General features: G+C 47.2%; 1 protein-coding gene across 1 annotated transcript; it reads left to right on the forward strand.

The window, feature by feature from the left end:
• The first annotated feature begins 407 nt into the window (after window positions 1-407).
• On the forward strand, window positions 408-12273 carry LOC115462224 (zinc finger protein OZF-like). Its single transcript, XM_030192237.1, has 3 exons — window positions 408-441; window positions 10188-12078; window positions 12220-12273. Exons 1-2 carry the CDS (start codon window positions 408-410, stop codon window positions 11573-11575), a joined length of 1422 nt encoding a protein of 473 aa, XP_030048097.1. The 3' UTR covers window positions 11576-12078; window positions 12220-12273.

Consider the following 12273-nt stretch of genomic DNA (forward strand, 5'->3'; position numbering starts at 1 on the left):
GTAGTAAATTTAAAACAAATCGGAGAAAATATTTCTTCACTCAACGTGAAATTAAACTCTGGAATTCATTGCCAGAGAATGTGGTAAAGGTGGTTAGCTGAGCAGAGTTTAAAAAAGTTTTGGATGTCTTCCTACAGGAAAAGTCCATAGACCGTTATTAAATGGACTTGGGGAAAATCAACTATTTCTGGGATAAGCAGTATAAAATGTTTTGTACATTTTTGGGATCTTGCCGGGTATTTGTGACCTGGATTGGCCACTGTTGGAAACAGGATAATGGGCTTGATGGACTTTGTTTCTGGTTTGTGTTTCAGATGCGGGTGACGTTTGAAGACATCGCTGTCTCTTTCTCCCAGGAGGAGTGGGAGTATTTAGATGAAGGGCAGAAGGAGCTTTGGAGGGAGGTGATGAAGGAGAATTATGAGACCCTGATGTCTCTAGGTAAGGATTGCATGATCTACATTTTTAGCAGACACAAAGGCTGATTCTTTTGGTTTCCATTTTTCCAAATTCCAAAGACACGACACTTCCAGAAAATGAGATCACACAACAATTTCTGTCCACATTTCTGTCTAATATCCTGCAGAGTGGCAGGGGCCTGAATAGTGAAAATCTGGATCATGGAGTCCCTGGGTGCTGGGTTCAAGGGTCCATAGGAGATTGTTCTACCTTACTCCATCCTCATGTGAGCAGGACCGCCATTAGGGAGGGAGGGGGCAAACAAGGCAGCTGCCTTTGGCCCCACAGGCTCCAGGGGGCCCTGTGGTCCAGGCATCTCTTCTCCTTCTCCCTTCCCGATCTTTAAAAATTTATTGTTTTGCCGCAGTTAAACACCTCTTGTGCATGTAACAGGACAGAAAAGCCCCAGTTATGCTCAGTTGTGTCCTAAATGGTATTTTATAAGGAAGCGTTAATACCAACCAAAGGAAAAACGATTATTACAATCTAATGCTAAGAAAATTCACAGTTAGTAAAAGGAGGAAAAAGCCTGAAAGATCTACTACTACTTATCATTTCTATAGCGCTAGTAGACGTATGCAGCGCTGTACACTTGAAAAAACGTCTATAGAGCTGGTGTTTTCGTCATGCATAAAGCGAAGATACTTACCTGTAGCAGGTATTCTCCGAGGACAGCAGGCTGATTATTCTCACACGTTGGTCAAGTCCGCATTGGCCCGGGAACTGGCATTTTGCCATAGCAAAACCAAGAAAGTTTTGCTAGAGTTTTTTGGTGAGCATGCATGCGCGGACTGATTTTTCGCCCACCGCGCAAGCACGTACCTCAATTAAATAAAAAAGCATAACAAATAACTCCAAAGGGGAGGTGGGAGGGATTGTGAGAACAATCAGTCTGCTGTCCTCAGAGAATACCTGCTACAGGTAAGTATCTTCGCTTTCTCCAAGGACATGCAGGCTGCTTGTTCTCACATGTGGGGTATCCCTAGCATCCAGGCTCACTCAAAACAATGAACATTGGTCAATTGGGCCTTGCAACGACGAGGACATAACATAGGTTAACCTGAAACTATATACAACTAGCTGAGAGTGCAGCCTGGAACAGAATAAAAATGGGCCTAAGAGGGTGGAGTTGGATTCTAAACCCCAAACAGATTCTGCAGCACTGACTGCCCAAACCGACTGTCGCGTCGGGTATCCTGCTGAAGGCAGTAGTGAGATGTGAATGTGTGGACTGATGACCACATTGCAGCCTTGCAAATCTCTTCAATGGAGGCTGACTTTAAGTGAGCCACTGACATAGCCATGGTTCTAACATTATGAGCTGTGACATGGCCCTCCAGAGTCAGCCCAGCTTGTGAAGGAAATGCAGTCTGCTAGCCAATTGGAAATTGTGCGTTTTCCGATTGCGACTCCCCTCCTGTTGGGATTGAAAGAAACAAACAACTGGGCAGACTGTCTGAAGGGCGTCATCCGCTCCACGTAAAATGCCAGTGCTCTCTTGCAGTCCAAATTGTGCAAACTGCTTTCTCCAGGGCGGGCATGAGGACGGGGAAAAATGTTGGCAAGACAATTGACTGGTTCAGATGGAACTCCGAAACCACCTTCGGCAGGAACTTAGGGTGCGTGCGGTTGACTACTCTGTTGTGATGAAACTTAGTATAAGGTGCACCCACTTCTAAGGCCCGAAGCTCACTGACCCTACGAGCTGAAGTAACAGCGACCAAGAAAATGACCTTCCAGGTCAAGTACTTCAGATGGCAGGAATTCAGTGGCTCAAAAGGAGGTTTCATCGGCTGGGTGAGAACGACGTTGAGATCCCATGACACTGGTGGAGGTTTGACAGGGGACTTTGACAAAAGCAAACCTCTCATGAAGCAAACAACTAAAGGCTGTCCAGAGATAGGGTTACGCTCTACACGCCGATGATAAGCACTAATTGCACTGAACTGAACCCTTACAGAGTTGGTCTTGAGACCAGGATTCTGACAAGTGTAGAAGGTATTCAAGCAGGGTCTGTGTAGGACAATAGAGAGGATCTAGGGCCTTGCTGTCACACCAGACAGTAAACCTCCTCCATTTGAAAGAGTAACACCTCTTCGTGGAATCTTTCCTGGAAGCAAGCAAGACTCGGGAGACACCCTCTGAAAGACCCAAGGAGGTGAATTCTAAACTCTCAACATCCAGGCCGTGAGAGCCAAGGACTGGAGGTTGGGATGAAGAAGCGACCCCTCGTTCTGAGTGATGAGGGTTGGAAAACACTCCGGTCTCCATGGTTCCTCGGAGGACAACTCCAGAAGAAGAGGGAACCAAATCTGACGCGGCTAGAAGGGTGCAATCATAAGTACATAAGTACATAAGTAGTGCCATACTGGGAAAGACCAAAGGTCCATCTAGCCCAGCATCCTGTCACCGACAGTGGCCAATCCAGGTCAAGGGCACCTGGCACGCTCCCTAAACGTAAAAACATTCCAGACAAGTTATACCTAAAAATGCGGAATTTTTCTAAGTCCATTTAATAGCGGTCTATGGACTTGTCCTTTAGGAATCTATCTAACCCCTTTTTAAACTCCGTCAAGCTAACCGCCCGTACCACGTTCTCCGGCAACGAATTCCAGAGTCTAATTACACGTTGGGTGAAGAAAAATTTTCTCCGATTCGTTTTAAATTTACCACACTGTAGCTTCAACTCATGCCCTCTAGTCCTAGTATTTTGGATAGCGTGAACAGTCGCTTCACATCCACCCGATCCATTCCACTCATTATTTTATACACTTCTATCATATCTCCCCTCAGCCGTCTCTTCTCCAAGCTGAAAAGCCCTAGCCTTCTCAGCCTCTCTTCATAGGAAAGTCGTCCCATCCCCACTATCATTTTCGTCGCCCTTCGCTGTACCTTTTCCAATTCTACTATATCTTTTTGAGATACGGAGACCAGTATTGAACACAATACTCCAGGTGCGGTCGCACCATGGAGCGATACAACGGCATTATAACATCCGCACACCTGGACTCCATACCCTTCCTAATAACACCCAACATTCTATTCGCTTTCCTAGCCGCAGCAGCACACTGAGCAGAAGGTTTCAGCGTATCATCGACGACGACACCCAGATCCCTTTCTTGATCCGTAACTCCTAACGTGGAACCTTGCAAGACGTAGCTATAATTCGGGTTCCTCTTACCCACATGCATCACTTTGCACTTGTCAACATTGAACTTCATCTGCCACTTGCACGCCCATTCTCCCAGTCTCGCAAGGTCCTCCTGTAATCGTTCACATTCCTCCTGCGACTTGACGACCCTGAATAATTTTGTGTCATCGGTCTTGCTTGAGTTTCAGCAAAGTCTTCCCTACTAGAGGTATGGGAGGATACCCATACAGAAGACCCGTTCCCCAGTGAAGGAGAAAGGTGTCTGATGCTAGTCTGTCATGGGCCTGAAGCCTGGAACAGAACTGAGGGACCTTGTGATTGATTTGAGTGGCAAAAAGATCCACTGAGGGAGTGCCCCACACTCGGAGATCTTTGGGGCTATGCCAATATTCATTAGCCTGCTCAACCTGTCGGCCAGACAAGTGGCTTGGAGATACGTACCCTGATGGCGTGCCCAAAGCTACATCTGAACAGCTTCCTGACACACAGGACGAGATCTGGTGCCCCCCTGCTTGTTGGTGTAATACATCGCAACCTGATTGTCTTTTTGAATCAAGATGATTTGGTTGGACAGCCGATCTCTGAAAGCCTTCAGAGCATTCCAGATCGCTCGTAGTTCCAGGAGGTTTATCTGAAGACCTGTTTCCCGGAAGGACCAGGCTCCTTGAGTGTGAAGCCCATCTACATGAGCTCTCCACCCTAGGAGGGATGCATCCATCGTCAGCACCTTTTGTGGCTGAGGAATTTGGAATGCTCGTCCAATGGTCAAATTGGACCGGATTGTCCACCACTGAAGAGAATTTTGAAAATCGGTGGACCATCCTCTAGATTCCCTGTAGCTTGATACCACTGTGAAGCTAGGGTCTATTGAGCTGATCTCATATGAAGACGTGCCATGGGTGTTACATGTGCTGTAGAGGTCATGTGCCCCAAAAGTCTCAACATCTGCTGAGCTGTGATCTGCCGAGACGCTCGAACTGTGGACACTAGGGACAGGAGGTTGTCTGCCCTTGTCTTGGGAAGATAAGCCCGAGCTGACTTATTGTCCAGTAGTGTTCCAATCAACTCCAATTTTTTGACAGGAGTGAGATGGAGTATTTTATTACGAATCCCAGTAGCTCTAGCACCTGGATAGTCATTCGCATGGACTCCAGAGCACCCTCCTCCGAGGGATCTTCACCAGCCAATTGTCAAGATAAGGGAACACTTGCACTCCCAGTCTGTGTACCAACGCTGCAACTACCACTAGATTCTTTGTAAACACTCTGGGCGCAGTTGCCAGGCCAAAGGGCAGTACACGATACTGAAAGTGCTGCATTCCCAGCCAAATTCAAAGATACTTCTTGTGAGCTGGAAGTATCAAGATGTGTGTGGTGTGTGTGTGTCCAGAGAGCATAGCCAATCATTTTCCTGAATCATGGGAAGAAGGGTGCCCAGGGAAACCATCCTGAACTTTTCTCGGACTAAGAATTTGTTCAGGGCCCTTAGGTCTAGGATGGTACGCATCCCCCCTGTTTTTCTTTTGCACAAGGAAATACCTGGAATAGAATCCGAGCCCTTCTTCCCCTGGTGGAATGGGTTCATCTGCATGGGCCTTTAGAAGGGCGGAAAGTTCCTCTGTATGTACCTGCTTGTGCTGGGAGCTGTAAGAATGAGCTCCCAGCGGGCAGTTTGTAGGTTTGGATTCCAGATTGAAGGTGTATCCTAACTGGACTATTTGAAGAACCCACCGGTCGGAGGTCATGAGAGGCCAGCTTTGGTGAAAAAACATTAACCTACCTCCAACCAGCAAGTCGTCCGGTACGGACACATTTACTGTGGCTATGCTTAACTGGAGCCAGTCAAGAGCTCGTCCCTTGCTATTGCTGGGGAGTAGCAGGGGCCTTAGGTGCATGCTGTTGATGAGAACGAGCACACTGGGGCTGAGCCTGACTAGCCTGTCGAGAAGCTGGAGTGCCTAGCATAGGAATAGGGAGCACTTTGCTTCCCCCAAAAAAACCTCCTAGTTGAGGAGGTTGTAGTAGAAGGCGCCAGACGGGAGAGAGAATCCATAGTATCATTATGCTTCTTGATCTGGTCAACAAGATCCTCTACTTTGTCACCAAAAAGGTTGTCCCCCCGGCAAGGAACATCTGCCATTCACTGCTGAACTGAATGATCCAGGTCAGAGACATGCAGCCATGAGAGTCTGCGCATCACTATACCTTGAACAGCGATTCTGGATGCCACATCAAAAGAGTCGTAAGCACCCCTGGCCAGGAATTTACAACACGCCTTCTGCTGTCTGACCACCGGGCGAAAAGGCTCGGCCTGCTCCGGAGGAGGGCAACAACCAAGCTAGACAGCTGCCTCACTGAGTTCCACAAGTGTATGCTCGTGAAGAGCTGGTAGGACTGGATACGATGAACGAGCATAGCGGCCTAATAGGTCTTCCTCCCAAAAGAATCCAAGGTCCTAGCTTCTCTGCCTGTGGGCACCGAAGCATAGTCTAGTACTCTTGGCTCTCTTGAGGGCGGAGTCCACCACCTTGGAATTGTGGGGTAACTGAGACTTCATCAACCTCATCAACCTCATCAACCCAGGTTCCACGTTAGGAGTTACGGACCAAGAAAGGGATCTGGGTGTCGTCGTCGATAACACACTGAAACCTTCTGCTCAGTGTGCTGCTGCGGCTAGGAAAGCAAATAGAATATTTTTAGGAAAGGTATGGAAAACAGGTGTGAGGATGTTATAATGCCGTTGTATCGCTCCATGGTGCGACCGCACCTTGAGTATTGTGTTCAATTCTGGTCGCCGCATCTCAAGAAAGATATAGTAGAATTGGAAAAGGTGCAGCGAAGGGCGACTAAAATGATAGCGGGGATGGGACGACTTCCCTATGAAGAAAGACTAAGGAGGCTAAGGCTATTCAGCTTGGAGAAGAGACGGCTGAGGGGAGACATGATAGAGGTATATAAAATAATGAGTGGAGTGGAACAGGTGGATGTGAAGCGTCTGTTCACGCTTTCCAAAAATACTAGGACTAGGGGGCATGCGATTAAACTACAGTGTAGTAAATTTAAAACAAATCAGAGAAACTTTTTCTTCACCCAACGTGTAATTAAACTCTGGAATTCATTGCTGGAAAATGTGGTGAAGGCGGTTAGCTTAGCAGAGTTTAAAAAGGGGTTGGACGGTTTCCTAAAGGACAAGTCCATAAACCGCTACTAAACGGACTTGGAAAAATCCACAATTCCAGGAATAACATGTATAGAATGTTTGTACGTTTGGGAAGCTTGCCAGGTGCCCTTGGCCTGGATTGGCCGCTGTCGTGGACAAGATGCTGGGCTCGATGGACCCTTGGTCTTTTCCCAGAATGGCATTACTTATGTACTTATGTACCGTGCATCCGATATTGGGATTCAGCTTTTTTCAGGATCACGGAATTAGACAGAGGGAACGACCAGTTTTGCATAAGGACTTCCTTCAGTACATTATGCAAAGGAGCCATTGCAGCCTCTCCACGCGGAGAAGAATAATCCAGGACCTCAAGCATCTCAGCCCTGGACTCATCCTCAACCTCCATAGGGAAGGGAATAGGCACAGCAATTTCCTGGACAAAGGAGGTAAAGGAAAGACTCTCAGGAGGAGACAGTCTCCTTTCAGGTGCAGGGGAAGGTTCAGAGGGAATCCCATAAGACTCATTGGAAGAAAAGTATCTGGGATCTCTCTCTGACTCCTACGAGCACTCCTCTTCAGTATCGGATGGTACCTCTCAGGGAACTCCGAGACTGAGCCTGCCTTGAGCTGAGGATTGACGTCCTCGATGGCAATGTCGAGAGGCTGATGCCCGTACGGACTGCGGCGAAGCTTCCTCTGCCGATGTCGAAGGGGAGTCGACCTGGGTGGCAGTCGACACCTTGCAGCACCGAGGATGGGGACCTCACCGCAGGTGAAGGACCAGTCGCTACTGCAGCAGACGGCACAGAAGGTGCAAGCACCCCTGACACCGAAGCAGACTGGTGCAGCAGTCCTTCCAGAAGCTCTGGAAGCAGGACCCAGATGCACTCGTTGAGAGCCGTCATCGGAAAAGGCTGTGGGGTCGGTGGATCAGCTGGTGGCAGAATCTGCTGAGGCTCAGGTGCAGGTACTGGGCTGCTAAGAGACTGGCACATCGGTACCTCCTGTGTGGAGGGGGAGTGATCCAACGCTTTTCAGGTGCCAAATCCCTCAACACCCCGGAGCTCCCGGCACCGTGTGTCGAAGGAGATCAGTGACAGTGCTTCTTCACCTTCGCTCGATGCCCGTCACCGAGTCTCCTCGGTACTGACAAGGACGATATGGAATCCTCACGTCTCCTCAGGGTTGGGTCCGACGATATTTAGCAGCACTGAAACTGCTTGGTTCAGGCCTTCATAAGTACGTTAATTTGTACAGCGCTGCGTAAGTTTAGTAGCGCTATAGAAATGTTTAATAGTAGTAGTAGTATGAGCCAAGTATAGGACAGTCAAGCCATTGTGACATCACTGATGAGGTTGGCTCTTAGGCATTGGTGGACTGAGGCATTATGACATCACAATGTCAGCTCTGGTTAAATCAGCGCAGCTCCTCAGTACCTTTCCGCTCTCATCTCTCCCTACACTCCTCCCCGTAAACTCCGTTCGCTGGGTAAATGTGTCCTGTCGTCCCCCTTCTCCCCCACTGCTAACTCCCGGCTCCGTTCCTTCTATCTCGCTGCTCCCTATGCCTGGAATAGACTCCCTGAGCCAGTACGTCAGGCTCAGTCTCTGGCTGTCTTCAAGTCTAGGCTTAAAGCCCACCTCTTTGCTACTCCTAACCATGACTCTCTTACTCAACGCCCTCACTTATCACCCCTACCACTGCAATTTCCCCACCCCTAACTGTCTGTTTGTCTGTCCAATTTAGATTGTAAGCTCTGTTGAGCAGGGACTGTCTTTTCATGTTAATTTGTACAGCACTGCGTAAGTCTAGTAGCGCTATAGAAATGTTTAATAGTAGTAGTATGAGCCAAGTATAGGACAGTCAAGCCATTGTGACATCACTGATGAGGTTGGCTCTTAGGCATTGGTGGACTGAGGCATTATGACATCACAATGTCAGCTCTGGTTAAATCAGCGCAGCTCCTCAGTACCTTTCCGCTCTCATCTCTCCCTACACTCCTCCCCGTAAACTCCGTTCGCTGGGTAAATGTGTCCTGTCGTCCCCCTTCTCCCCCACTGCTAACTCCCGGCTCCGTTCCTTCTATCTCGCTGCTCCCTATGCCTGGAATAGACTCCCTGAGCCAGTACGTCAGGCTCAGTCTCTGGCTGTCTTCAAGTCTAGGCTTAAAGCCCACCTCTTTGCTACTCCTAACCATGACTCTCTTACTCAACGCCCTCACTTATCACCCCTACCACTGCAATTTCCCCACCCCTAGCTGTCTGTTCATCTGTCCAATTTAGATTGTAAGCTCTGTTGAGCAGGGACTGTCTTTTCATGTTCATTTGTACAGCGCTGCGTAAGTCTAGTAGCGCTATAGAAATGTTTAAAGTAGTAGTAGTAGTATGAGCCAAGTATAGGACAGTCAAGCCATTGTGACATCACTGATGAGGTTGGCTCTTAGGCATTGGTGGAATGAGGCATTATGACATCACAATATAGCTCTGGTTAAATCACTGCTATATGTAATAAAAAGCCAAGTATAGGGCAGTCAAGCCATTGTGACATCGCTGATGAGGTTGGCTCTTAGGCATTGGTGGACTGAGGCATTATGACATCACAATGTCAGCTCTGGTTAAATCACCGCAGCTCCTCAGTACCTTTCCGCTCTCATCTCTCCCTACACTCCTCCCCGTGAACTCCGTTCGCTGGGTAAATGTGTCCTGTCGTCCCCCTTCTCCCCCACTGCTAACTCCCGGCTCCGTTCCTTCTATCTCGCTGCTCCCTATGCCTGGAATAGACTCCCTGAGCCAGTACGTCAGGCTCAGTCTCTGGCTGTCTTCAAGTCTAGGCTTAAAGCCCACCTCTTTGCTACTCCTAACCATGACTCTCTTACTCAACGCCCTCACTTATCACCCCTACCACTGCAATTTCCCCACCCCTAACTGTCTGTTTGTCTGTCCAATTTAGATTGTAAGCTCTGTTGAGCAGGGACTGTCTTTTCATGTTAATTTGTACAGCACTGCGTAAGTCTAGTAGCGCTATAGAAATGTTTAATAGTAGTAGTAGTAGTAGTAGTAAAGAACAGACGCGATACCTGTCGCTGAAAATTCACAGATAAGTAACTAGGAGTATCGTTGCACAAACATTTCATGAGATTCTGTAAGAATGTGTGTCCAGAAAATAATTTTAAACTGGATACAGTAGCTGACTTGCAGCCAATGTTATGCTGCTAAGAAGAGGGAAATATGACCGTAATTATAAACTCCTGAATTAATTGTAACCTGGAGAGTGTCGCATTAAGCACAAGTGATTGGTCAGGGATGTGCAGCCGTATCAGCGTGTGAAAATCTCAGAGCAGTGATGATACAACGAGAAATGCAGAAATGTGTCTATGGTCACAAATACATGACTAATGCCTTTTTAAAATATCCATTAGGTGACGAGATCAGACAGGAAACGAAACGAGAGAAGACAGAAGAACGTGAGAAAACTTTCACACACGAGGCGCACTTAACACAACACCTGAAAACACACACAAAGAAGAGGCATTTTTCATGTTCTGAGTGTTTTAATCATAAGGACAGCTTAAGAAGACATCTGAAAACACACACACAAAAGAGTCCTTTTCCATGTACTGAGTGTGACAGATGTTTCGGTCATAAGGATAACCTAACAAAACACAAAGGGAAGAGCAGTACCCCAGAAGAGAGGCCTTCTACATCTGTACAATGCACTGACCGTGAAAGAAAGTTTAGTCTTAAGGACTCCCTAATAATACAGCAGAAACTCCACGGGTGTGAGAAACCATTTCAATGTGCTGAATGTGGTAAATTTTTAAGTTCAAAGAGCGTACTAAAAAAACATCAGGTAATTCACCAAAAAGAAAAACACTTCCCGTGTAGTGAATGCAAGAAAAGCTTCACGCGCAAGAGTCATCTAACGTCACACCAAAGAATGCACAAAGGTGAGAGAAACTTTTCGTGCTCTGAATGTAGAAAAGCTTTCACACGCAAGGACTGCCTGATCACACATCAGAATATTCACAAAAAAGAAAAACCCTTTTCGTGTACTGAGTGCGATAAAGGCTTCACACGCAGGAGTTATCTCACCTTACACCAAAGAACTCACACCAGAGAAAGAATCTTTTCATGCTCTGAGTGTGGAAGGGATTACACAAGAAAGGACTCCCTAAGAATACATCAGAGAAGTCACAAAAAGGAAAGACCGTTTCCCTGCAGCGAATGCAAGAAAAGCTTCACGCGCAAGAGTAATCTAACGTTACACCAAAGAACTCACACCGGAGAAAAAATCTTTTCATGCTCTGAGTGTGGAAGGGTTTACGCAAGAAAGAACTCCTTAAGAATACATCAGAAAAGTCACAAAAATGAAAGACCATTTCCCTGCAGCGAATGCAAGAAAAGCTTTACATGGCGAGGAAGCCTAATAAGACACCGGAGAATTCACACTGGGGAGAAACCATTTCTATGTACTGAATGTGGGGAAAGGTTTAGTCGCAAATATCTCTTAGTATTCCACCAAACAAATCACAAAGAGCCATTGGAGTCAAAGGAGAAGAGATTTCAATGTACTGAGTGTGAAAAAACGTTTTTTACAATATCACAGCTAAAATCCCACCAGAGGTACCACACGGGAGAAAAACCATTCCAATGTACTGAGTGTGATAAAAGATTTTCCCAACAGTCAGGACTAAATTACCATCTCAGAACCCACACAGGAGAGAAGCCATTCAAATGTACTGAGTGTGGGAGAGCATTTATCCAAAAGGGAAGTTTAAAAAAGCATCAATTGTTTCACACTGAATAATCACAGGTTGCCTAGACCTGTTAGATGGAGTGAACACCCCACCTATACCCCTATGGACAGAGTCCACTGCTCCTCGCTGTAGACCTTTGCAGCAGAGGAGCAGAAGGAGGAAGGGCCCATAGTCCTCCTAGCCCCTCAAAAGGACTGTCTCTTTTGAGTCCTAGGCGTTGCACCTCGTTGAGTAGAACTGGCTCTCCATGCATCTAGCTGCTGAGCATGACTTGTCTTCAGGGAGGCTCTGAAGCCTGGACTCTCCCAGGTTCTTGACTGGCTTTTCACACTCCTTCTCAAACAACCAATCCTGAAAGGGGATCTTGCAGAGCTGAGGCCTGCAGGTTGCATCTCCTGACCAGTTCTATGGCCCAAGGCATTTAGCACGTTCATTAGGAAGGTCGCTCCTGACTCCAGATCGCTCTTTGCTACATAACCACCACAGATTGCCAGCTGATCACCTTGCACTGCCTTATCAATGGAATCCTTCAGAGCCAAACTGCTCCCGTTGGGTGGGAGGGGGAATGGGAGGTGAGGGGGGCTTGGGGGGATGGGACCGAATAGCGTTACTATTGTCTAGCCTATGTTCTGATTGTTTTGCTTTGATTGTATATTATTTTCAAAAACATTTTCAATAAAAACAAGAAAAAAAGGTTGATGTCTTCTCCATCACCATCATCACCAAAGTATCTACTTTAGGGAACTAC

The sequence above is a fragment of the Microcaecilia unicolor genome, chromosome 1 (assembly GCF_901765095.1).
Source record: "Microcaecilia unicolor chromosome 1, aMicUni1.1, whole genome shotgun sequence".
Lineage (NCBI taxonomy): Eukaryota > Metazoa > Chordata > Amphibia > Gymnophiona > Siphonopidae > Microcaecilia > Microcaecilia unicolor.

What these genes read in the sequence shown, in the direction of transcription:
- LOC115462224 (XM_030192237.1), top strand. Translation starts at nt 408, where the DNA reads ATGAAGGAGAATTATGAGACCCTGATGTCTCTAG. An exon ending in TGAGACCCTGATGTCTCTAG is followed by an intron (nt 442 to 10,187) that starts GTAAGGATTGCA and finishes AATATCCATTAG; the next exon opens with GTGACGAGATCAGACAGGAA.